Source organism: Salvelinus namaycush, chromosome 39, assembly GCF_016432855.1.
Source record: "Salvelinus namaycush isolate Seneca chromosome 39, SaNama_1.0, whole genome shotgun sequence".
NCBI lineage: Eukaryota > Metazoa > Chordata > Actinopteri > Salmoniformes > Salmonidae > Salvelinus > Salvelinus namaycush.
Genome location: NC_052345.1, coordinates 12,331,714 through 12,359,681, shown reverse-complemented (window position 1 = coordinate 12,359,681; position 27,968 = coordinate 12,331,714). Strand labels below are relative to the sequence as shown.

The 27,968-nt window shown below is 43.2% G+C and overlaps 2 protein-coding genes across 3 annotated transcripts in view; one reads left to right on the top strand and one right to left on the bottom strand.

Annotated features, from left to right (window-relative positions):
* Positions 1-2,623, top strand: part of LOC120032572 (syntaxin-8-like) — a 46,277-nt gene extending 43,654 nt beyond the window's left edge. Inside the window, exon 8 of the mRNA XM_038978712.1 lies at positions 69-2,623. Within this exon, the coding sequence (XP_038834640.1) occupies positions 69-133 (65 nt within the window). The 3' untranslated portion in view covers positions 134-2,623. The remainder of the gene's footprint in view (positions 1-68) is intronic.
* Positions 2,624-3,072: 449 nt separating this feature from the next.
* LOC120032883 (netrin-1) overlaps positions 3,073-27,968 on the bottom strand; it is an 86,894-nt gene continuing 61,998 nt past the window's right edge. For both annotated transcript variants that reach the window (XM_038979108.1, XM_038979109.1), the window contains 3 exons: positions 27,400-27,453; positions 8,661-8,735; positions 3,073-4,811 (listed from right to left, as the gene is read on the bottom strand). In XM_038979108.1, coding sequence (XP_038835036.1) covers positions 4,483-4,811; positions 8,661-8,735; positions 27,400-27,453 — 458 coding nt within the window. In that variant the 3' untranslated portion in view covers positions 3,073-4,482. The remainder of the gene's footprint in view (positions 4,812-8,660; positions 8,736-27,399; positions 27,454-27,968) is intronic.

The following is a 27,968-nucleotide window of genomic DNA, read 5'->3' as shown; positions in this document are numbered from 1 at the left end:
AAGTTGTTGATTTCTGTCGAGTTGCCCGCCTACTTATCCTTCTGTTTGTGTTTCCATTCTTGTTTCAGGGATGCTGGTGGTGATCGTGCTCCTGCTCATTGCTATAGTGGTGGTTGCTGTGTGGCCCACCTAACGAAGAGGCTGAGGGGAGCGTTTTGGACGTCGCACCGTCCGTCGGATGAACCCTGAGACTGCGTAGAGAGCTTACAGGGGAGGCGAGGTGCAGTTCTAATGGTATCATTTGTCTTGGGATTTGATCATGTTTGTAGGATAATGCCAGCCAAAACAAATAACACGTATGACTGTGTCACTTTTTAACATGATGTGAATCAGTTTAGCTTAATGCAACCGTGTCATTTCTAATAAACAACAGTTACAGTTAACAGCACGATCCGTGGACTCCTTGCTGTAAAGACATTAGTGTTATCTACTAAGGATAATGTACTGTATCTATAGCATACTCTGCGTTCTTCCACTCTGTCAATTTAAAAGCCTTGCAGATGCTCCGAAAGGTTGGGAGATGCTCGCTTGCGTCCGTGTGAACAGTGTAGCTAACAGTATAGCTTCGATCTACACCCAGCATGCTTAGCCCTCTACTGTACTGCCCTAAGTCGCACATGGAGCTGTTGATAGAAGTATGTATGTTACGCCCAGGACTCCGGCTTCAGAGATCCAAAGGAGACATTGAATGATTTAAGACGATAGAGAAAGAGTCACACCAGTGGCGACTTAACAGGAGTTTATTTCAACTGAATTCTGGTTTAGTTCTACCAGCTTGGTGTTCAGTAGTTATTGTTTCCTTCTTAAAATCACAACCATCTAAACAGCCACAAACAAGTTTTTAAAAAAGGCAAAAAATACAGAATAAAATCCACAATGTCTCGTGTCATTAAATATATCCATATATAATAACCATATATTAGTACACATCGTAAAACAAACATCGCAAAAAAAGGTTTTGCAATGGCCAACACAGCTAAACAACATTTACAATTTAAAAAGTATGAACAAAAGCAACGTTTTGACAGGTCTGCGGTTGTCATATTTCATCAAAGAGGAGGTCATTGTCAATCCATTGCTTGGAACACTGATCTAAAATTTACATCATGGGGATACAGAGACATAAATGGGAAAAAAACTATTGAGGTTTGATTATATATATTATGTGCCAAACAGAAATACATTTACATTTAATGTCACGAGTATGGATATAACGATGAAAGGAAGTAACATGTAAATGTATGTATAAATACGTGTAAAATGTCATCTGTATATTTCGATACACCAGCACAAAGCATGTGTAACTGATCTGTACACAAAGAAAAACGGTATGGAACACAGATGCTGGCAATCAGACCCTCAATGTACATCTAATTGGTTTGAAATAAAAGAAATATGTGGTTTTAATTGATTTGGGGATAATCAGGTGATTGAATTACATGATTTTTCCTCCTAGTTCTCGTTTCACCCTCTTCGAATCGCTCTGAACTTAATTAATTTGACAGCCTTGTAAGAGACATTGAATAATGTCTGCAGCTGTTGAATAGCTGCCGCTACGGCATCCATATTAGGAATTCCATGTTAGGAAGACCACTGACAGTTTTGCCTGAAATCTGACAACTTGCTAATATGGATGCCGTACCACACTCAAGACAGAATTTTCAAGAACTCTAGAGTGGCAGGCAGTCCAGCATGTAACATGTATATCTTATGCACAAGGGTGAGGTCTATGGGCGGTTAAGTGGGGTGGGGGGGTATGAAGCAAGAGTTTAGAGCGCTGACTAATAATGCTTGTGTAATAATGTTTGGAACAGTTCCCTGTCCGTCAGAGGTAAACTGCACTCTTCCATTTCTGTTGCCTCAATACAACAAGAAAATACATGCTGTTCTTAGGGGTGCACTCTGTCCATTCTCTTTGCTAAAATCTACAATCAATAAATTGAAGTTAATAATAGTTATATTATTGAGAATTTTCACATAAAAATACTACCTATTCAGATTTTTTATTGTTGGCTGCCAATGCCTTTTTTAGTACCTTGGGGAAGAGGCTTGTTTCAATTACAAATGCTTTACACATTGTGATTTAAAAAATATATATAATTGCATCCAAAATAGGGTGAATTTAATACTACACAGAAACAATTCTGTGCCAATTGGTGAATAGCCTACAGTATTAGGAAATATTGTTCCTAGGGAGAGGTCATATAAATATGTACATTGTAACGCTTTCAATTCAATATGTACCAATATCTCACTGCTTGGTTAACATTCTCTGAAAACGATCAGATTTGTGTTGTAGCTAATCTATTTGAAACCTTAGGTATGATAAGGTTTTTTATTCACATCATTGCAAATGCTTCCTTTTGGTTTTGTGTAAAGCATGTGTACTGTATAATAATAGTAATGTCAATTCATATTTCATAAATGTACACCTTCAATATCAAATAAAAAACACATCTATATACTAAATCTGGGCAACATGGGGAAGAACCACACTGCTTTCTGTCTCTTAGAAGGACTGGCTCCTAAATCACTTGATCATTAAATATATACTGAACAAAAATATAATCGCAACATGTAAAGTGTTTTATGAGCTGAAATAAAAGATCCCAGAAATGTTCCATACGCACAAAAAGCTTATTTCTCTCCAATTTTGTGCACACATTTGTTTACTTCCCTATTAGTGAGCGTTTCTTCTTTGCCAAGATAATCCACCCACCTGACCGGTGTGGCATATCAAGAAGCTGATTAAACACCAGGATCATTACACAGGTGCACCTCGTGCTGGGAACAATAAAAGGCCACTCTAAAATGTGCAGTTTTCTCACACAACACAATGCCACAGATGTCTCAAGTTTTGAGGGAGCATGCAATTGGTATGCTGACTGCAGGAATGTCCACCAGAGCTGTTGCCAGAGAATGTAATGTTCATTTCTCTACCATAAGCCGCCACATCCAGCTTTTTCACATGCGGGATCGTCTGAGATCAGCCACCCGGACAGCTGATGAAACTGAGGAGGATTTCTGTCTGTATTAAAGCACTTTTGTGGGGAAAAGGTCATTCTGATTGGCTGGGCCTGGCTCCCCAGTGGGTGGGCCTCTGCCCAGTCATGTGAAATCCATAGATTAGGGTCTAATTCATTTATTTCAATTGACTAATTTCCTTATATTGAATTGTAACTCAATAAAACTGTAAATTTTTGCATGTTGCACTTATGTTTGTTCAGTATAATTGAACCAAACATTAATAAAATATTAAAGCAAGTGATCCTAAATAGAGATTGAAGATCCTAAATTGAAATCTGGTTGTTATTGTTCTAATAGCAGGAGTCTTTGAAATCCCAGACATTTTGTATGCAGTCCGTCATCTTCTTGGGAATCCAGCAAAAGTATTATTAAAAACACTAACCATGAAATTAGACTGCAGCACCAGTCAAAAAGAGAGTAAGGACACGGTGTCCATATTAGGACATCAACTCATCTGACGCTGTCCTAATATGGATGCCATGTATTTGACATAATAACCAGCCTTTTTGGAGACAGATTGACATGCAGTTTGACACTGTACAAGAGTGTGTTAATCACCACAATTCACAATGAACATTCATTCATTTCATTCTGAATACTGAAACCGGACAAAGAAAAATGTGTAGATTAAAATAATATCCTTAATTAAGCTTAGTTAACAATGCTGGAGTCAAATATATTGTACACCTTTAAGAATGGACATTAATTTTCTTTCTTGCCATTTCACGGTCTTCATCTAAGGGCCAACATTCAATCAAATGTACAATATGTCACACCCGTGATATAATAAAAAACATAGCTAGTTACTGTGCGTTTTAGGTTACATACACATACGACCGGGTGAAGCGAAAGGCAACTTATTTGATAATACATGAAACGTGCATTTCCAAGACGCAGAAGAACCAATGTTATTTTATGGCACTTTTTGCTGCACTGCCAATAGGATACACAATTTCAACACAAAAAGTTGAAGTGAGGACGTTTGATGATGCAGGCTGGTTTGTCAGTGATATTATTAGCTAACCCTAAAAACGACAGAAAACAGAGCTTGTGATAATGCAGTGGCTTGATTTGTGGTGTCTTTGCACCAGCACAAAATACTCATAAAATAGGGCTATGAAATATCAATATGAAAAAAAATGAAAACACATAACTTTATATATACTGGTAATAGGTGCAAACTTGGCAAATCCACAGAGACAAATCTCGAAGGAAAAAACAACGAAGCAATGACACCTGCAGCGTGAGCTCCTTCACAAAAGTCCACTAGAAAAAAAATCTTCTCAATAATATTCTCTTCATGCTTCTACTCGAAAAAGTAGCGACAACGCACAGTCCCTTTCTGTCCTTCCTCACTCTCCCTCGCTCTCCTCTCGTCCTTTTTCAACACCCACTCATCCTTTCTCCTGTCCCGCGTTCCATTCCCTCGCTCCAGGCGTCGTCCGTACTTTCCGCCTATGCCTTCTTGCACTTGCCTTTCTTCTCGCGTTGCTGGAACTTCCTCAGCCGACGGGCCCATGTGTCTCTCCACTGGATGACCAGGGATCCCTTATCGGCCACCACTCCAGACTGCCCTGGAGAATCCTCATTGTTACCCAGGAGCAGGTACTTCTTCCCGGTCTTGATCTTTGGACACTTGCACGCCACATCCTTGGCCCTGACCCACAGGAACTGGTCTCCGCGGCGGATGCGGCTCTCGCCCTGCTTGTAGACAGAGATGATGTTGACGGTGAACTTCCACCACTCGCCCGCCTTGTCTGCCTTCAGAATGTGCACCTGGACAGCTGGGGAGGGGGGGGAGAGAGAGACTATTTTTGTTATGTCTTTGTGTCTGACTCAATTCTAGCATTAGAATTTCCTGCTCAAAGGGATACACAGTACAGTGCTGTTATTCTTATCTCTATCACTGGGGTTCGTGTCTGTATCACAGACTTCAATGAAAACCCCATCCATGTCCTCTTGGCACAGGAGAGCAACCCGGTCCTTATCGTCTGCTCCATTCCTGCTATCCTGACCTGCTGTGACCCTGCTCTTCTCTAGACCGACAAGCCATGATCCCAGCAACAGTTACTATGGCACCCTGGGACAAAATAATTAAGTTTGACCGAGTCAGACATTTCCCATGGAATCCCTTTTCCTTCTTGCAAAAGTTTTGCCTAGACAACTCTCTCTCTGGCCATTCAGTATGACAAGAGGGAGGGAAAAGTGCAAGTGTATCTCCCACTACAGATGTAGGATCTAAATTGAATCACCCTGTTGCAGGTGAAGTTTCCTGCAACGTAAGACATTTAAAACTTGTAGCGTCTTTGAGTTTTAAAAAGGTTTCTCATGTTTGTAATTCCCACTTTGTCATTTCAGACCTGATGTTCCCTTACGATACAAAAATATCCATTAATTATAATCCACATAATAATTTACATTTCTCATTGCTGTAGGATTATTTTCCTACTGTTGGAGACAGGTTCATATTAAGATCCTACATCTGTAAGTCTAGTATGCTACACTGTGTCTAGTACCATCCAGCAGCCAAGAAGGGTATCAGACAGACAGTGAAGCAGGCAGTACTGACGGCAGGTAGCCTGCTGTCTGTAGCTGAATCCTCTAGCTCTTAGTCCTCTGTGTCCACTGGTCCATGTGTGTCTCCAGTCAGTGCTACTGGCTCCACAGACTAGCGCCATGAAACGCTGTGATCTCCACTGTCCAAGCGGCATTACGGGACACTAAAAACACCAGAACTGACAAAGCCTCAAGGGCAGAGTTCTGTTCTATTCTCTTTTTTTTTTAAAGTGAGGTTGGCTTCTCCATTTGGCGCTGATTCTAGTGGAGTCATCAGCAACTACCTACTCAACCGGCCCCGGTGGATAGGAGACTGGACCTGTAACCTAACCAGACGCCCATCAGAGGCTTGTATCCTCCAAGGGAAATGCTGTCAAGACAAAGTCGTCCGGTAGCAGATCCAGCTCCACGGCCATTATAGTTGTCAGGGGATTTGATTTGCGACGTGATTAAGAGGCAGGGATGGGCTGTGAGGAGATGGGTTTTTGGGGAGCGGCTCTGTGATAGTATGGTTTATTACTGAGAGGATCAAGGAGAGAGAGCACCAACAGCTCTCAAAAGCAGCATAGATCACCTTAAAATGTAACAGCAGTCGTTAAACCAGGGGTCATTAGCTTAACCTCCTATACACACAAGCTGACTATCACTGAGCGTGAATGTCATGGCTCTCTAAATGGCTCTATATGAGACGTGTCCTGCACTGCACTGCAGATTTTACGCCATGCATGGTAGATCACAGGGTTATCAAATAGGGCCCTGGTGTCCTTTTCTGCTAGCATTAGCATTCCTGGTGTATTTTACTGTTACTATTAGCATGGGCATTGGTTGAACTGGCTGTTGACCTGGTGACGAACCCTATTGGTGCCCTCTGTCACCCCGTCCTTCCCTGGTGTCACCACTGGAAGGCGCTCTCTGTTTGTGTTTGCACAACAACACAGGGTGAAACCCTGAGAGACCAAACTGTAAATAACTCAACCTATTGTTAAGCCCTGTTCCACTGTCATTTCAGCCCTTTTGTATGGAAAAATTGCTGTATCCAAGCACCCTGTGGTTCTCTATGGGGGTTGGAGTGTGTCTGCATATTATCCAGCATAGGCCCAAGGCACAGCGAGACACCGCACTCTTAATGCTCTCCTCCACACCGGGACCCTCCAGTAAACCTTCCTGAAGTGTAAAGCGCGAGGCGAGTCTTATCCCTGTACAGGACCAGTACAAAGCCCCCCCGAGGTATGGCGAGGCAGGGAGAAAGTGGATTAAACCCGGGCCTTGGCAGGGAGGCTGGACCCAGGGCGGGTTAGGGAGGGCTGCGTAGGGCTTGGGTAATGTTGGAGACGGCCAGAGGGGGAAGAAGAGGAAATTGCCTGTAATTGGTCATTGAGGAGAACAGTAAGAATAAAACAGTGGGGGTACCCTTACTGTAGCCTGCTTTGAAGCATAGGAGCGTGTACCCTAACCCCACTGTGGACCATTACACACACACACACACACACACACACACACACACACACACACACACACACACACACACACACACACAACATGTAGTCACAGCCTTCCCTGAGGCATGCTGGGGTGGTGTTGGGATCACTCATCAATACCAGCAGGTCCCCTCTACACTCCTCCTCCGGTGCATGCCAGACCTGCCCACCTGTGAGAGACTAGGATGGGGGTAGAGGACACTCCCTGTGTTGTTGAGCAGCGCTCTCAACACTGCTGAGTCTGAGTTACCGCATGATGTCTTGATGACATGCACCTGGGGTGCACCTGGGTAGGGTCCCACCTCACTCCCCATCTCCTCTTCCCCTATGGGTCTTCAGTGGGCACTGACAAGCTCTGACTTATAGACAGACTTATTTTCAGTGTATAAGGGTAAGAGTTTGTACAGCTGAAGACCACAACACATCACTGGGCTTCACCAGGACAGAGTGAGTCCCCCTACGGGGGTCTATTGACTCTTGCGTGGGCCTGAGAGGAGAAACATGGCCCCGTTACACTCCATTGGAGGTGCATGTTCCAAATCCTCCACTGAGGGCTCCTAATGCCTGACTCACTGGAGACCCTAACTGCTACACCTCCTTCACACATGAGCTCCGCTGCTGGGGATCAATGATCCACAGAGCTTTTGTTTTTTACCACTCATTAAACCTGCTCGCCTACAAATGGCCACAAACTAGTTACTGTGGTGCAGAACTTTTCTTTATTTGCATATGCATGGCAAGCTTTTCAAATCAAATTGTCTTTTTTTTTTTTTTTTTTTACCAAACACCACACGGTAGAGTATTTTCACATCTATAAATCGGCCATCTTTTTTTAGCAATTGCCTCTTAAAGACCTGCAAAGCGAAAGAATTTATGCCACTTTTTATTTGTGGCACAGGGGATTCCTCCTGACACCCTGCCTGGATCCAACCCCTCAAAAACTCAGGAACAATGCCTGGGCTGTCATTCATTCAATCTACCAAGGTATTTTCAGGCAGGATGCCCCTTCTTGGTTGACTGATTTAACAGACTGGCTTCAATCAGGTCAGGGTCAAACCTCCACAACCTTCACCAGGGTCTTAACCACCTAAAGCACCTTTTCAACCTTTTCAATGGCCAGGGCAGCCGGATGGAATGGCCACAGGAATGCCTGTCTGAAAAGGCCCATCCCTTAAGTTCCCCTTAATGAGGACCTTTAGGCGCGCACCCCAACTGTCCGTCACACCGACTTTGCTTTATACATTATCCGCCTTGCCCTTAAATACCTGCTGGGCTGTCCATCATCCCGACACCCCCCTCCCCTTCGCACCCTCTCTATCCTCACACCCTAAGCTCTTCTCTCTGATGGCTTGTCCCCCTCCTTTGTTTGATCCTTTGACTTTCTTTCTTGAAAAGCCGGAGTAAGCCGTCTCTAGAATGCCCAGGAGCTGTAGGGTTGTCCTGGGGGGATGCCTGGGCTTGGTGCTGGGTGTTGTAAAAAAAGATGTAGCTAGCTACTTGAGCTAGCTGAGTTCCCAAGTCCACCAGGGCTCTGGAGGCAGCGTGAGCTTCTACTGTAGGATTGTAGACGTACTGTACAGAGGATTGAACTCAACTCACCGTAATCTTTCTTGCAGTATTTCTTCATGTTGATCTTCAGTTTGCCTTTCGACGCCTTGCAATAGGAGTCACAGTCTGCATGTAGGAGAGAGAGAGAATACGATGCACACTAGGTTAAAACAACTAAAGAGGGAGCAACACAAACTGTGAAAAAAGACAGAAGTGAGACCACATCACATCTCCTTCAAGATTCCTTGCGCTTACTCGCGATACGCATCTGCCAGGTTCAATTGTGTGGTCCTCTAATAGGGCTTATGGTGCATTGAGAGGAGTGGTGGCCAATAGAAATGAGACCAGACAAAAAGGGTCCTGTGGCTGCAGGCGACCGCCCCGGCCCTATAGCTCTGATGGGAGGACCTCTGGATTGCTGCTTATTGTGCCACCAACCAGACCACCGCTTCAGAAAACCACTCAAATTAACCCCCACGCCGACCGCCACCCAACACCCCCCTGTCAAAGTGCCAGTTTGGGACTGATTAAGGCCTGTAGAAGCACCCCCAAGCCCCCCAACACCCATAGCCGTGGGAAGTAGGGGTGCTGGAGATGCTGCATCGCCTCCTGATAAATTGAAATAATTTTGCCTAAAATTATAGTAGGCTTGGCTGAAAAATTCAAAAAAAATACTCTCACCAAATATAGAACAGCTTGTTGCGTTGTGGCCATGGACATATAATCAATGGAAGGGTTTTAGAACCTCTAACACTGACAGTTTGACTATTAAACTCATGGGTACACTAGCAATCGATGCCAGTCCTGATTTAAATGGGAGCTGCCATCTATGGATTATATATCTATGGTTGGTTGCGGCTGTCGGTTTGCCTTTTTCCAAATACAATCGGGATAAAAACATACAGTTTGGAAAGCAAATGCCTACTGCTGAAAAGAGAAGACGAATCTGTCTGTAGAAGCTTAAAAAAAGCTCAAAGGTTGAGCAATTTTGAGTGATTCTGAGCAAACGGCACTGTTTTTTAAAAGTAGCTCAGAATAACAGCAAAGTAGCTGCATTTGCGTTTGTTTAAGCTGTTTTCTATTTACATTCATTTGGATACATCCATAACAATTTTGCCTGGCACAGCGAGACAAGTTTGCCTTCTCGTCAGGACACTCGACACTGTTCATTACGAGGAGATAGCACTGCATATCAAAAACCAGAATAGAAAGCTGGCTAAATACACTGAACAAAACCATAAACGCAACATGCAGCAATTTCAACGATTTTACTGAGTTACAGTTCATATGAGGAAATCAGACAACTTAAATAAATAAATTAGGCCCTAATCTATGGATTTCACTTGACTGAGAATACAGATAACTTTAAAAAAAAAATAAGGTAGGGGCATGGATCAGAAAACCAGTCAGTGTCTGGTGTGACCACCATTTGCCTCATGCAGCGCAACACATCTCCTTCGCATAGAGTTGATCAGGCTGTTGATTGTGGCCTTGTGGAATGTTGTCCCACTCCTCTTCAATGGCTGTGTGAAGTTTCTGGATATTGCCGGGAACTGGAAAACGCTGTCGTACATGTTGATAGAGAGCACCCAAACATGCTCAATGAGTGACATGTCTGGTGAGTATGAGGCCATGGAAGAACTGGGACATTTTCAGCTTCCAGGAATTGTGTACAGATCCTTGCGACATGGGGCCGTGCATTATAATGCTGAAACATGAGGTGATGGAGGCGGATGAATGGCACAACAATGAGCCTCAGGATCTCGTCACGGTATCTGTATGCATTCAAATTGCCATCGATAAAATGCAATTCTGTTCCTTAGCTTATGCCTGCCCATACCGTAACACCACCACCACCATGGAGCACTCTGTTAACAATGTTGACATCAGTAAACCGCTCTCCCACACGACGCCATCTGCCCGATACAGTTGGAACTGTAATTCATCGGTGAAGAGCACACTTCTCCAGCGCGCCAGTGGCCATCGAAGGTGAGCATTTTTCCACTGAAGTCGGTTACGATGCCAAACTGCAGTCAGGTCAAGACCCTGGTGAAGATGACGAGCACACAGATGAGCTTCCCTGAGACGTTTCTGACAGTTTGTGCAGAAATTCTTTGGTTGTGCAAACACACAGTTTCATCAGCTGTCCAGGTGGCTGGTCTCAGACAATCCCGCAGGTGTAGAAGCCGGATGTGGAGGTCCTGTGCTGGCGTTGTTACGTGGTCTGCGGTTGTGATGCCGGTTGGACGTAATGCCAAATCCTCTAAAACAACGTTGGAGGTAGCTTATGGTAGAGAAATAAACATTTGATTCTCTGGTGGACATTCCTGCAGTCAGCATGCCAATTGCACACACTCTCAAAACATGAGACATCTGTGGCATTGTGTTGTGTTACAAAACTGCTAATTTTAGAGTGGCCTTTTATTGTCCCCAGCACAAGGTGCACCTGTGTAATGATCATGATGTTTAATCAGATTTTTGATATGCCACACCTGTCAGGTGGATGGATTAACTTGGCAAAGGAGAAATGCACACTAACAGGGATTGTAGGCACAAACGCTTGGAGAGGAGAAGCAAGTATAGGGAGTGAATATTTAATGAAGAAACAGACAGGAAACAAAACACGAACAGCATCTTGATAAGGGACAAATAACAACATTAATGCTGACTCGGGAAAGAAACTGAGGAAGTGGCATATAGAGGAGGTAATTAATAATGTGATGGAGTCCAGGTGAGTCCGATGAAGCGCTGATATGCGTAACGATGGTGACAGGTGTGCGTAATGATAAGCAGCCTGGCGACCTCGAGCGCCAGAGCGGGGGAGCGGAAGCAGGCGTGACAGGGATGTAAACAAATTTGTGCACACATTTTGAAAGAAATAAGCTTTTGAGCGTATGGAACATTTCTGGGATTTTTTATTTCAGCTCATGAAACAAGGGACCAACACTTTATATGTTGCGTTTATATTTTTGATCAGTATAGTTTGTTGCTAGCGAACCTGGCAATGACAACCAAATTCAAAAATACCAGTTTCTGAAAACAGCTGGTCAAACTAGAAACATAAGGTAGGATTTGACAGCATAGCGCCACTTGCATCATGACTGCAACAGTAGGGACCGGGAAAATGTACAGTGGGGAGAACAAGTATTTGATACACTGCCGATTTTGCAGGTTTTCCTACTTACAAAGCATGTAGAGGTCTGTAATTTTTATCATAGGTACACTTCAACTGTGAGAGACGGAATCTAAAACAAAAATCCAGACAATCACATTGTATGATTTTTAAGTAATTAATTTGCATTTTATTGCATGACATAAGTATTTGATACATCAGAAAAGCATAACTTAATATTTGGTACAGAAACCTTTGTTTGCAATTACAGAGATCATACGTTTCCTGTAGTTCTTGACCAGGTTTGCACACACTGCAGCAGGGATTTTGGCCCACTCCTCCATACAGACCTTCTCCAGATCCTTCAGGTTTCAGGGCTGTCGCTGGGCAATACGGACTTTCAGCTCCCTCCAAAGATTTTCTATTGGGTTCAGGTCTGGAGACTGGCTAGGCCACTCCAGGACCTTAAGATGCTTCTTACGGAGCCACTCCTTAGTTGCCCTGGCTGTGTGTTTCGGGTCGTTGTCATGCTGGAAGACCCAGCCACGACCCATCTTCAATGCTCTTACTGAGGGAAGGAGGTTGTTGGCCAAGCTCTCGCGATATATGGCCCCATCCATCCTCCCCTCAATACGGTGCAGTCGTCCTGTCCCCTTTGCAGAAAAGCATCCCCAAAGAATGATGTTTCCACCTCCATGCTTCACGGTTTGGATGGTGTTCTTGGGGTTGTACTCATCCTTCTTCTTCCTCCAAACACGGCGAGTGGAGTTTAGACCAAAAAGCTCTATTTTTGTCTCATCAGACCACATGACCTTCTCCCATTCCTCCTCTGGATCATCCAGATGGTCATTGGCAAACTTCAGATGGGGCTGGACATGCGCTGGCTTGAGCAGGGGGACCTTGCGTGCGCTGCAGGATTTTAATCCATGGCGGCGTAGTGTGTTACTAATGGTTTTCTTTGAGACTGTGGTCCCAGCTCTCTTCAGGTCATTGACCAGGTCCTGCCGTGTAGTTCTGGGCTGATCCCTCACCTTCCTCATGATCATTGATGCCCCACGAGGTGAGATCTTGCATGGAGCCCCAGACCGAGGGTGATTGACCATCATCTTGAACTTCTTCCATTTTCTAATAATTGCGCCAACAGTTGTTACCTTCTCACCAAGCTGCTTGCCTATTGTCCTGTAGCCCATCCCAGCCTTGTGCAGGTCTACAATTGTATCCCTGATGTCCTTACACAGCTCTCTGGTCTGGTCGTCTCTCACAGTTGAAGTGTACCTATGATAAAAATTACAGACCTCTACATGCTTTGTAAGTAGGAAAACCTGCAAAATCGTCAGTGTATCAAATATTTGTTCTCCCAACTGTATGTTCATCACTCACCACGTTAGGTCATCAGATGCTCCCAAAAATGATGTCTCTGCAAAAACAAATCAATTCTACTGTAGCTAGAAAACCTTTCCCTTGTTGAACCTGCATTTACAATGTATACAATTTTGGTTTGTGTGGTTTTTGGTTTAGCTTTTTGTAACTATGTAGCAAGTACGGTCTGCATGTGTAGACGAATATTGCGTAATGATTGCAAGGTGTCCCCGATATCTTTTCCAACTGTCCCGTTATCTGTCCATTCTAGAATTCCCTTCTAACCAATCAGAAATGAGTACTCAACAATGTTGTGGTATAATATATATATATATATATATATTCCCCCTAATAATGTACAATCTGTGTATGTATATGTAACAGTATAGCTTCCGTCCCTCTCCTCGCCCCTACCTGGGCTCGAACCAGGGGACCCTCTGCACACATCAACAACTGACACCCACGAAGCATCGTTACCCATCGCGCCACAAAAGCCGCGGCCCTTGCAGAGCAAGGGGAACAACTACTTCAAGGTCTCAGAGCGAGGGACGTCAACGATTGAAACGCTATTAGCGCGCACCACCGCTAACTAGCTAGCCATTTCACATCGGTTACATATATATATATATATTCCTCCTAATAATGTACAATATGTATATATATTCCTCCTAATATTGTATAAATGTCTCTTCATTGGCCTGGGCTATTGTTTGCATTCAAGACCAGATCATTTTTATTGCTCTCAGTTTGTCAGTGTTAGAGTAGCCACTCATTTTGGTCATTTCGGTGTGGTATTAAAAAAGATTCTGCTAATGTTTTCTACCATACAAAAAAAATCTCATGTGGAAATCCTCAAAACGCCTCTACTCAACGTATGCCACTATGCAAATACAATTAGCGATGCATCCAATGCTTTATTATTTTATATAAAGCATATATATATATATATATATATATATATACACACATACATACACACAAGAGAAAGGAGTTGGCATAGCCACGGGAAGATGTTTTGATTTGGGGGTGCAACATTTTCTCTTGTCAACTCAACCACTCTGTCCCTCCAAACCCCACTTTCAAGACCTATACACCCCCTAGGCCCCCACCGACTTACCCCAACTCCCATTCCTTTTCAACTCGCCCCCCAAACCCCCCCTCCAGGACCCCCCCAGGGCCGTGTCAAGCTTTGGCATTTATTGCAATAGGGGAACCTAGGGGTGGTGGTCCCAGTGATTGGTGGGAGGAGGGGAGGTAGGGGGTCATAGCCACGACAAAGAGAGGTCAGGAAGGAAATTAGCGGCCCATGAAGCGTCAGCCAAAGCCTTTTCTGGTGTCCGCTCCTCCACAGTGAACAAATAAATACCTGACGCAGCTAGGGCCCGGCCATGGGCCTCATTTATAACCATTGCGTACATTTCAGAATACATATCTGCATGCAATTTCTGAAAAGAATACGTACGTCTAAAAAAATTATATTTATAAACTTGGCGCACGCCATACATATGCATGTTTCCCGTTATAAATCAGCCCATCGTAAAACTGAGCGCGCGAGAACGTGCATTATAACTCCTTATAACTCACCTTTTGTGGTTACAATAAACTCATTTATTTACTGTATAATCTGGAACTATTAGAATTAGGCCACGGCAGTTTCAAAAAGAAATGTTATCAAATGTTTATGGAGGTGTTGCCAGAATGTTTTAATCTTTTGCAGTAATTTATTCTGTATTTGGCAAATGATTGTGACAGTTTCTGAATGAAAAAACGCTGGAAATGTTATTTGGACCTGTCAGCAGAAGTTTGAATTCAACAACATTTTGCATTGACTTTTTCCCCAAACTGGCGTGAATTCTGAAACATTGTCTAGGGTACCATTTAAAAAGTATTCAGACCCGTTAACGTTTTTGTTGTTATAGTAAAATGGATTAAATACAAAAAAATCGTACGCAATCTACACACAATAACCCCATAATGACAAAGCGAAAACAGGTTTTTAGAAATGTTTGCAAATTTGTTAAAAATAAAAAACAGAAATACCTTATTTACATAAATATTCAGCCCCTTCGCTATGAGACTCGAAATTTAGCTCAGGCGCATCCTGTTTCCATTGATCATCCTTGATATGTTTCTATAACTTGATTGGAGTCTACCTGTGGGAAATTCAATTGATTGGACATGATTTGGAAAGGCACACACCTGTCTATATAAGGTCCCACAGTTGACAGTGCATGTCAGAACAAAAACCAAGCCATGAGTGTCGAAGGAATTGTCCACACAGATCTGGGGAAGGGTACCACAATATTTCTGCAGCATTGAAGGTCCCCAAGAACACAGTGGCCTCCATCATTCTTAAATGGAAGAAGTTTGGAACCACCAACACTCTTCATAGAGCTGGCCGCCCGGCCAAACTGAGCAATCGGAGGAGAAGAGCCTTGGTCAGGGAGGTGACCAAGAACCTAATGGTCACTGACAGAGCTCTAGAGTTCCTCTGTGGAGATGGAAGAAACTTCCAGAAGGACAACCATCTCTGCAGCACTCCACCAATCAGGCCTTTATGTTAGAGTGCCCAGACGGAAGCCACTCCTCAGTAAAAGGCACATGACAGCTCGCTTGGAGTTTGCCAAAAGGCACCTAAAGACTCTCAGACCATGAGAAACAAGATTCTCTGGTCTGATGAAACCAAGATTGAACTCTTTGGCTTGAATGCCAATCGTCACTTCTGGAGGAAACCTGGCACAATCCCTACGGTGAAGCATGGTGAAGGCAGCATCATGCTGTGGGGATGTTTTTCAGCAGCAGGGACTGGGAAACTAGTCAGGATTGAGGCAAAGATGAACGAAGCAAAGTACAGTTAGATCCTTGACGAGAACCTGCTCCAGAGCGCTCAGGACCTCAGACTGGGTTGAAGGTTCACCTTCTAACAGGACAACGACCCTAAGCACACAGCTAAGACAACGCAGGACTGGCTTCGGGACAGTCTCCTAATGTCCTTGAGTGTTCCAGCCAGAGCCCGGACTTGAACCCGATCGAACATCTCTGGAGAGGCCTGAAAATAGCTGTGCAGCAATGCTCCCCATCCAACCTGACAGAGCTTGAGAAGATCTGCAGAGAAGAATGGGAGAAACTCCCCAAATACAGGTGTGCCAAGCTTGTAGCGTCATACCCAAGAAGACTCGATGCTGTAATCGCTGCCAAAGGTGCTTCAACAAAGTACTGAGTAAAGGGTCTGAATACTTATGTAAATGTGATATTTCAGTTTTTAAAGTTTTATAAATTAGCAAAAAGTGTTTTTGCTTTGTCATTACGGGGTATTGTGTGTAGATTGAATTGGGGGGGAAAACGATTTAATACATTTTAGAATAAGGCTGTAACGTAACAAAATGTTTAAAAAGTCAAGGCCTATCTATTTAGGCTAGGTACTGTACAGTATGTATAGAGCCATGTCATCATCGAATGCTCTGCCACCAGAGGTTACTCAGGCAAAAAGCAAGTTTAGCTTAAAAAAAGATGATCTATTTAGGCTACTAGGCCCAATTAAATGAGAGATGCATTGTTATTTGTTGTATGGCTACTTCGGTTCATTTTCCCGAAGTAGCCATACAAAGTAGCCGATCATGGCTAGAAAATAGGAGGAATTTATTCTGCAGCGGTTATGAAAATAAAACAAACAGGAAATAGATTCCTAAAGAAAGTATTCACACCCCTTGAATTTGTTCACATTTTGTTGTGTTACAGCCTGAATTTAAAATTGATTTAATTGATATTCTATATCACTGGCCTACACGCAATACCTCAATGTCAAAGTGGAATTGTGTTTTTAGAAATGTTTACAAATTAATAAAAAATGAAAAGCTGAAATGTCTTGAGTCAATAAGTATTCAACTCCTTTGTTATGGCAAGCCTACATAAGTTCAGGAGTAAAAATGTGATTAACAAGTCATATAATAAATTGCACGGACTCACTCTGTCCAATAATAATGTTTAACATTATTTTTGAATGACTACCTCATCTTTGTACCCCACACATACAATTATCTTTAAGGTCCCTCAGTCGAATAGTACATTTCATACACAGATTCAACCACAAAGACCAGGGAGGTTTTCCAATGCCTTGCAAAGAAGGGTGCACATTGGTAGATGAGTAAAGAAATAAAATAAACAGACATTGAATATACCTTTGAGCATGGTGAAGTTATTAATTACACTTTGGATGGTCTATCAATACACCAAGTCACTACAAAGATACAGGCGTCCTTCCTAACTCATTTGCCGGAGAGGGAGGAAACTCAAGGATTTCACCATGACTTCAAAACAGCTACAAAGTTTAATGGCTGTGATAGCAGAAAACGGAGGATGTAGTTACTCCACAATACTAATCTAAATGACAGAGTGAAAAGAAGGAAGCCTGTAGAGAATACAAATATTACAAAACATGCATCCTGTATGCAACAAGTCACAAAAGTAATACTACAAAAAATGTGGCAATGAAATTCACTTTTTGTCCTGAATACAAATTGTTATGTTTAGGGCATTTCCAACACATCACTGAGTACCACTCTTCATATTTTCAAGCATGGTGGTTGCTGCATCATGTTATGGGTATGGTTGTTATCGGCAAGGACTAGAGTTTTTTTTTTAGGATTAAAAGAAACGGAATAGAGCTAAGCACAGGCAAAATCCTAACGGAATACCTGGTTCAGTCTGCTATCCAACAGAATGACAATAAAATAAGACAGTTGCTTACTAAGACGACATTGAATGTTCCTGAGTGGCCTAGTTACAGTTTTGACTTAAATCGGCTTGAAAATCTATGGCAAGACTTGAAAATGGCTGTCTAGCAATGATCAACAACCAACATGATATTTTTTTAAAGAATAATAGGCAAATATTGTACAATCCAGGTGTGCAAAGCTCTTACCCAGAAAGTCTCACAGCTGTAATCACTGCCAAAGGGGATTCTAACATGTATTGACTCAGGGGTGTGAGTACTTAAGTAATTTAGTTATTTCTGTATTTAATTTAATACATTTGCAAAAAATTCTAAAAACATGTTTTCACTTTAATCATGGCGTATTGTGTGTAGATGGTTGATTTTTGTATTTATTTAATCCATTTTGAATTCAGGCTTTAACACAACAAATGTGGAATAAGTCAAGGGGTATGACTACTTTCTGGTACTGTATGTCAAATTATTTCAGATTCCAAAATGTAAAATACATTGATTTTCACTCTTCTCACTAATGGCAAATGGCAGCATGTTGGTGTTATTTTTTCCAGTTTTATTGTGGGGGTTTTGGGGAGAAATGTCATATCATATCCCCAATTCTGCACACAATACTTGCATGTTTGCAATACAATACTTCAACCACTAGAAAAGTTTGTTACGTTTTTATAAATGGCAACTTTTGCGGGAAAATGGGTGCACGCATGTTTAGGGGTATATTTTATATGTACACAACATTTATAAATGAGGCCCCTGAACTGTACTGTGCTGGCTCAGATATTTAGTTTATTCCACCACAGTTTCAGCAACTATGGTAGATGCATCAGGCCAGCCTAGTACTGCTTGCCTTAACTCGGTTTGGTTAGGTAATGTGAAAAGGGTACAGGTTTGTGATGGATTACTGGGACTTTAAGTGTATATCCACACAGCTCACTTCTCTGAGTTAACCTTGACAAAAAAGGTACCGTGGCTTTCCTGATTGCCCCACGCTGCGCTGTCACACAGCCAGTCACCTTCAGTAAAGAGTGTATGACGCGAGGCCAAACGTTAAATTAAAATCATTTGTTCCCCTTTATTCACTCCACATTTTTCTTCTTTCCCTCTCTAACTGACACACATTGGATCCAGAGTACTGTATCGGCACAGTTCCCTCTAAACTCTCCTCTGAAAAAGTTTTAATAGTGCTATCTTTTCACAAAGTGAGAGATGAAGGGAGAGAGAGAGAGGGAGTGAGAGGGAAGGATGAGTAGAGGAGGGGGTGATGGGCTGGTATGAGGAAGGATAAGACCTTTCAGCCAGCCTGAATATGAACAAACTTCATTGTTGTGACCAGGTCCTTGCTCCATGCCTGCCTTATACTTCCCTTTATATTCTGGGTGAATGAGGTTGCCTGGGTAACGCTGAAACGAGGAAAAATGCACCCAAAGTAGAGGAGGGCGGGAGAGTGGCTGGGGGGGGACACTAGAAGAGGACGAAGCTGGTTGGCGGGGTGAGGGGTTTCAAGTAAACCCAAAATCGTCTCAGCTGATGGGGTTCGAGAAGGTAGTTGTGAGGGGAAGAAATGGCACAGTAGATGAAATTGAGGAGTCTATACTAGGCAGAGCGGCGCCTGATTCCCATGTAAATGATGACCCGGGTCCGTGGAAAAGGCTGCTTTTGTTTTCCCATAAACCCCCTTGATGGCATCATGATACTTTCCTTTGATAGCTCTCGTTGGCCATTAGTGTACTCCTGAGACGAGCACCCCCAGATCCCCATACAGGACCAGGCAGTCCCCCACCGCGAGGACAAATGTACCCTTTGTGTGGGACACTCTAGTCAGGGGAAGTGGAATTAGTCCAGGGGCGCTGAGCTCTATGTACCTCCCCTCTGCGCCTCCTCTCTCCATCTCCTCTCTCCATCTCCTCTCTACGCTCTCTTACTGGGAGGTGTAGTTCCCTTTGTTTCTCAGTTGTTTGAGCGAGGAAGGAGAAACGCTGAGAGACGCTCCTTTGCCGCCTGGATGTGTCAGTGCTTCTTTAGCAGTGGGAGAGATTGATTGACACCCTCTACACAGGAGTTTACAGTCTTTTAAGTCCTAGGCACATTTTTCAGACTTTTATCTACGTGGATAAAAGTAGAGCAAAGACCTAGACAGGACCCAGTGACAGGGACCTGCTTAGCTGGAACAAAGAGGTGTAAATAGGGGCATGGGGGAGGCCTTTCTCCTCCCTACGTCTTTCTTCTCCCTGAACAAGACTGATTGAGAAACAAATTGTGGCAAATAAAGCATGTAATTAGATTATAGCCACAGTGCCTGGGCTGCTGGGCTGCTGGAACCATAGCAGTAGGGCTGGACCCTGTCCAAAGAGAGGGCGTTTTCTTCATTGTTTTCTTTCTCTTTTTCTTTGTTTCTTCATTTCTTTCTTCTCTCTGGCCGTGTCCAGTGTTGTAGTACTTGAGACCAGTCTCGAGACCAAATATTGAGTGTCTCGGTCTTGTCTCTGTGTAAGGAAAAACAAACTGTTCTTCTGAAATTTGAACACAGAACATTTTGAACTCTTATCGTGGCGATATGACACAATTACTGGTCTAGGTCTAGGTCTTGACTCGGTCTCGCCCCCCTCCAGCCTCGGACTCGATTTGCTCCTGTCTTGGTCTTGAATCGGTCTCACTTTAGGTGGTCTCGAACACAACACTGGCCGTGTCCAAATACCCATAACAGTAGGCATTTTTGGTATGTGAAAATAGACCGTTTTTATAGTATGTTTAATTAAAATAGTATGCTTTAAATGTCATGTCATACTCGGTTCGGCTTTCATCTACTACAATTTCGCTGCTATTGAGGAAGAGAATCCTCTTTTCAGATCCAGGCGTGTTTGACAGCAGCTGATGGTGAGACGTGCTGCACCATAATGATAGAATGGCGGGAAACGGTGCAGTTGTACATCAGATGACGTATTCTCAGTATGGGTGAGTCCAGTATGGTGATATTTGTTGCTTATTGAATAGATTTTTACTAAACAGTACATTCTAAATAGTATGTGGTATGGTTAGGACACAGCATGCAGTTTTAGTAAATAGTAGGCAAGACAGATTTCGGACACAGCCTCTCTCTCTTTTTCATTCATTCTAAAGTAAGGGAAAAGTTGTGTTTTCGATCCCAGTGAGCGACAGAGCTGGAAAACAACAGAGAGCGAAAGCGTCTATTTCTGATTCACGACATGATGGTTTTGTGGGTTGTTTGTTTTGGGCGGCATGTTCTGTGGAACCAATCTGAAAACAAGAGTGTGGTCATCCCTATTACTGCAATTGAGTTTCAGTGGAGTCAGTGGGCAATGATGCTGGCTCTATCCCAACGTGCAGGCTGATGCCAATGTGTTCATGTTGTGAGACCCAGGCTGAGATTGCCAAGCCATAAATCATATTGTGAGTTTAGCATCGATGATGATGATGACACGCTGATACAATGCTATTACAATGCTATTTTCTCCCCGTTCTCTTTCTCTCCCTCACTCTCGGGTCACTATTTCTCTCTCTCCTCTCTCTCATATTAAACTCGGAGCAGGTAATAAAATCCCATGACACAACACTAAAGCCCAGTGAGGCAGCAGAGAGTATTAACAGGGTGTGTAGCGTGGGACCTAGAGAGAGACTCATGTCCCAAATATCCAGGGAGGGTCTCACCGCAAATCCTGAACCCTTCCAGCCATCATTTTCATCATCATCATTGTGGCCCATATCCTGGATCATGTTCATAATGGCACACCGTCCCGAAACGTTTTGTAACAGAAAACGAGTGCTTCTCATTGGACGACTTTCGACAGTAACTCCCCGTTTTATAACGGTTCTGACTGTTTTCTTCCATTTCGTGCCTAATGAATACCACCCTGGTTGTGGTCACTGGTTGATATCATGGTGGTCAGCTCAGCTGTTATAATCTCCTTCACATTCCGTTGCTCTACAGACATCTCTGTCAGGCGACGACCAAGGGGGAGAGACTACTCACACTATCCGTGACCTAACCGCACAATATGTGTTTTGTCTGGGCCTTGCCTTCCGAGGTATTCGCCATGCATTCCACCCCTCCATGTGCTCGGGGAGGTGGGGAACCCAGAACACGTCGCTGGAGACAAATGAATACCCCCCCCACTTCCCTCAACCGAGTCCGATGGGGTTGAGGTAGGGGGGAGGCACCTGCTGCACAGCTGTCCAGCCTCTCCTATAATCAGCCCACCCCAAGCATGCCGGTTCCTATTCTTTTCCTTTAGTCCTACCTTACAAACCAAAGTAGTAATAATGTCATGACTCATCACTTAAAGTCTCTCTATCTAGATAAAACAATGTATATATCTGCACATCTCTCTCTCTCTCCCTCTACTGAACAAAAATATAAACGCAACATGTAAAGTGTTGGTTTCATGAGCTGAAATAAAATATTTCAGAAATGTTTCATATGCACAAAAAGCTTATCTGTCTCAAATTGTGTGCACAAAATTTCTTTACATCCCTGTTAGTGAGAATTTCTCCTCTGCCAAGATAATCCATCCACCTGACAGGTGTGGCATATCAAGAAGCTGATTAAGCAGCATGATCATTACACAGGTGCACCTTGTGCTGGGGACAATAAAAGGCCACTCAGTTTTGTCACACAACACAATGCCACAGATGTTGCAAGTTTTGAGAGCGTGCAATTGGCATGCTGAGTGCAGGAATGTCCACCAGAGCTGTTGCCAGAGAATTTAATGTTCATTTCTCTACCATAAGCTGCCTCCAACGTCATTTTAGAGAATTTGGTAATACTTCCAACCGGCCTCACAACTGCAGACCACATGTAACATTCGGCTTCTTCACCTGCGGCATCGTCTGAGATTTTATCGATGGCAATTTGAATGCCGAGAGATGAGATCCTAAGGCCCATTGACGTGCCATTCATCCGCCACCATCACCTCGTGTTTCAGCATGATAATGCACAGCCCCATGTCGCAAGGGTCTGTACACAATTCCTTAAAGCTGTAAATGTCCCAGTTCTTCCATGGCCTGCATACTCACCAGACATGTCACCCATTGACCATGTTTGGGATGCTCTGGATCGACGTGTACAACAATGTATTACAGTTTCCGGCAATATCCAGCAACTTCACACAGCCGTTGAAGAGGAGTGGGACAACAATCGACAGACCACCATCAACCGCCTGGTCAACTCTATGAGAAGGAGATGTGTTGCGCTGCATGAGGCAAATGGTGGTCACACCAGATACTGACTGGTTTTCTGATCCATGCCCTTACCTTTTTTTTAAGGTGTATGTGACCAACAGATACATATCTGTATTCCCAGTCATGTGAAATCCATAGATTAGGGCCTAATTAATTTATTTCAATTCACTGATTTTGTTATATGAACTGTAACTCAGTAAAATCTTTGAAATTGTTGCATGTTATATATTTTTTCAGTGTATATATATATGCTTCACTAACGACATAGGCACTCATTTGGGGGACTGGTGGTGAGGTAGCCCTGATAAGAACAACCACATCTGTCACCAATCATGTATTGGATGAGATCCCATTTGTCCACGTACTAAGCCATCCAGTGGTTGGCTCAGTTCAGACCCAGTAATGTATGAAGCTATGCATCCTCTGGTTTGGAAGCCTGGGTGGTCCCGCCCTCTGTCCGTCTACCCAGGAATCTGACGTGACCGATACAATCTGTCAGTCAAAGTGCCCTACCAATCTGCTTGATTTCAACATCTCCCATTTCTATAGACTGTTCATAGTATGTCGCCCCATTCAAGTTGTATGTACAGGAATTCCCCCAGGTGATTACGTTATACGGAGTTACGGGGTCAGGTTTCCTCTATAATGATGTTTACATTGGTCCGATGACACAGGTTAGTCAATAGGATTATAACGGGAGCTCTTTAGCTCCTATTCCGCAAGAACACCTACGCCTTAATGCTCACTCAAATGCAGAGAACCAGGGACGACGGAACTGGCGAGAACTATGGCGAATTATCAAGCGATGTCGAAAATCGAGAGTTCTTGACCAGCCAGGGATTCCCTTGCCTTTTGAAAACCTCTGTGTTCACTGTTCAGGATACAACAAATGAGAACCCACAGTTTGTTTAGTTCAGCCAGGGAAAAACACCTACTTTTCTTCCCCCACTCAACCACAAACACACTCCATAAGGGAAAGTAATGTGTTCACACCAACAATGACAGACCGTGCCAAAAAAACCAAACTCACACATCACCCCCTTAGTGTTATTAAGAGAAAAAAGCATGGAACAGAGGAAAAGATGAGAGGAGAACAGAAGAGGAGAGTCTACCTTTAAACCTACCTAGACAAGATGGAAAGAGAGAAGCAGGAGGAACCAACTTGAAATACTACCCATGAGGGGGAAAAAGGAATGGCTGCCGTTTTACGGGCTCCTGACCAATTGTGCTATTTTGTGTGTTTTTTTCACATAGTTTAACTTATTTTGTACATAATGTTGATGCTACTGTCTCTTATGACCTAAAAGAGCTTCTGGATATCAGAACAGCAGTTACAAACCTCAAACTGCACAAATATGTTGTGTTTAATGAGTCTGATGTGAAGGATATTATGTTGCTCCCAGACAAGGGCCAAATCCCCGTCATTCGCATGAAGAAAATAAGGAAATACAGGGGGAGCAGATCGGGTTGGCTTGTGAGAATACGTCGGTGAGTAGGTAACCCGCCTTTACTATCCGTTCTATTCGCCAACATGCAATCACTGGAGAATAAACTGGATGAGCTCTGTTTGAAACTATCCTACCCATGGGATATTACAAACGGTAATATCTTATGTTTCACCGAGTCATGGCTGAACAATGACATGGATAATATACAGTTGGCTGGGTTTTCCATGCATCAGCAGGACAGAACAGCTTTGTCCGGTAAGACGAGGGGTGGGGGTGTGTCTATTTGTCAATAACAGCTGGTGCGCAATGTCTAATATTAAGGTAGTCTTGAGGTATTGCTCGCCAGAGGTAGAGTACCTCATGATAAGCTGTAGACGAAACTATATTTTTCGTGGCTGTCTATTTACCACCACAAACCGAACCTGGCACTAAGACCACACTCAACGAGCTGTATAAGGCCATAAGCAAACAAGAAAATTTGCATTCAGAAAGTCCCAGTGGCCAGGGACTTTAATGCAAGCAAACTTAAATCCGTTTTACCTCATTTCTACCAGCCTGTCACATGTGCAGGAAGGCCCCAAAAAGGAAGGCCCCAAAAATTGTCATAGACTGTTCTCTCTGCTACCGCATGGCAAGCGGTGCCGGAGAGCAAAGTCTAGGACCAAAAGGCTCCTTAACCTCTCTTGGGTAGGGGGCAGTATTTTCACGTCCGAATGAAAAGCGTGCCCAAAGTAAACTGCCTGTTACTCAGGCCCAGAAGCTAGGATATGCATATAGTTGGTAGATTTGGTTAGAAAACACTCTAAAGTTTCTAAAACTGCAAAAATAATGTCTGTGAGTATAACAGAACTGATATGGCAAGCGAAACCCCGAGGACAAACCATCCCCCCAAAAAATAATTTCAGCCTACCACTGTTTTCAATGGCTGTCACTTTTATTATAAGACGAAATCCTCCCATATTGCAGTTCCTAGGGCTTCCACTAGATGTCAACAGTCTTTAGAAAGAGTTTCATGCTGGTTTTTGGAAAAATGAGCCAGAAATTGTAGTTTTTCTAGGTGGCTCCCATTTTGGCTGTAGTGTTTCCAAGCACGTGGAAGAGAGCACGTTCTTTGGTATTTTTCTCCGGTAAAGACAATAACGATTCTCCATCTTAAATTGTATCATTTATTTACGTATTAGGGTACCTAAGGTTTGATTATAAACGTTGTTTGACTTGTTTGGAAAAGTTTATTAGTAACTTTCACCGTAAAGCCTTTTTGAAATCTGACACAGCGGCTGGATTAACAAGAAGTTAAGCTTTATTTTGATGTATTACATTTGTGATTTTATGAAAGTTAAATATTTATAATTCTGTAGTTTGAATTTCTAGCTCTGCAATTTCACAGGATGTTGGCCAGGTGGGACTCTACCATCCCACCTGCCCATAAGAAGTTAACAGCTTCTACCCCCAAGCAATAAGACTGCTGAACAATTAATCAAATGGCCACCCGGACTGCTGCTACTCGCTGTTTATTATCTATGCATAGTCCTTTTACCTCGATAACCTGTACCGCCACACATTGACTTGGTACCGGTACCCCCTGTATATAGCTTTATTATTGTTATTTTATTGTGTTACATTTTTCCTTTAGTTTTATTTAGTCAATATTTTCTTAACTCTCTTTTCTTAAAACTGTGTTGTTGGTTAAGGGCTTGTAAGTAAGTATTTCACGGTAAGGTCAACACCTGTTGTATTGATTTGGTGATATTACAAAAAAAAAGCATGAAACAGGGAGAGAAGAGGAGTGATGGAAAGAGAAAAAAAGGAGGGGGGGGGGGCTTTACTCCCCGACACCAGCAGTACCCTCACTTCCCTGTCAATCTGATCTGTCAGAACAGCAGTAGAGGTCTGAGAACAGCTGCCAGGCGTTCTCGCACGCTACGATTCCTCTCGCTGTCTGAGAGAGGAACACCGCTATGACCACACTTTTCCACAAGCTGGGGGCAAAGGAGAAGTATGTGGCCTGCGTTGCCCCCTGACAGGTTATTGTGTTGACTAACTCGTGACAAATCTTCATTGTCATCTTTGCTCATTTGTAAAGCGGTTCTTTACATTCTTTCCTGAATAGTTTATATCACATACCATGTCTCTGGCTTAAAATTCAAGTTTAACAGGTGTTTATATAAAAGTGCCATCAAATTCCATTTAATCTCCATGTTAATTAACAAGATTTAACTAAGGAAGTAGTCCATTCAATTATATATACACAGTACTGCTGTGTTTTGACAGTAGCTGGTGGGAGAGTGATGCACGCTGTATAATTTGGAAGAATTTCCCTCTGAACGAGCTACTGTATCCTCTCTCCTGAATTTGAGAAAAAAGCTTGCTTCCCTGATTAGCGCCAGAACCCCAAATTCCTTTATTTTCCTCTCTACCATATTCCCTCTCGTTTCCTCTTAGAGAGAGAGAGACAAAATCAACAGATCAACAATATCGTGGCCCAGAGCGTTGCCGTGCCAACACCCCACTGCGTTCCTGTTACACCCCACTGTGTTCCAGTTACACAGTTAATTGGATGAAGAGTGTAAGATTAAAGGAGCTACATCCCAAGGCAACGGCTAATTGATTTAATATTTATGAACTTCCAGCGAGGGGGGAGGCAACTGGGATCCAATTTAAACTGTACTCGTTCTAACTAACATTTCACGTGAAGGAAATGTTTAGTTAGAAGGGGTGGGGATGGAAGAGAGGGAGAGCGGTTCTTTCTGTTTTCTGTTCAGCTTAAATACACACTGTAAACCAAATCCTAGCTACAGGCATTATGGGTAGCCACAGGTGTAGCCAGTGGCATTTAAACAGTTTGATATCAACAAATAAGTCTCAAGAATATGTTCTGATAATCCCATCTTGCAGAGGAATTAGGATCACACAAGCAGAGAGATAAGGACTGAGACTGGAGCCACTCACCTGCTGGCTGCTCTGTACTGCTGGCTGTGGTTGTCGGAGGAACAACGGGAATCTCTGTTTCCAGGTAAAAACACCGCACAAACACAGACAAAAGTTAGCTTCATTATGTTTTAACACATTTGCCATAGGATTAAAGACAACTGTTATTTTGATGAAAGAGTTAGGTAAAATAAGACAAGAGTATACAATAAGAGTGTTCATTTTCCAGCAGACAAGCTTTAGTATTAGTGTACAACCTACAGTTTTTCAGTAGATGTAGACGTGCTGTGTGGGGTAACCGTACAAAGGGATGGTTACTGGTTAGGTTTCGCCTGTAGAGATTTACTCTCTCAGCTGTACAGCATCCACATTAGGAAGTCTGAGAACGGAGGACTTCCTAATATGAATGCCATACAGGTGGAGCTACCTGGCAGATCAGATCAAAGGGGAACAGCGAGATGCAATCTTAAGATCTGGAGGGGGCGATAGCAGGAGGGGTGTGAAATCTGTAATGTCTCTCCCCTCGCGCCTCTATTCGCCCCCACGACGAGGTATCTGTGGTTTTACATCCAAGACTTCATTCTCTCAGC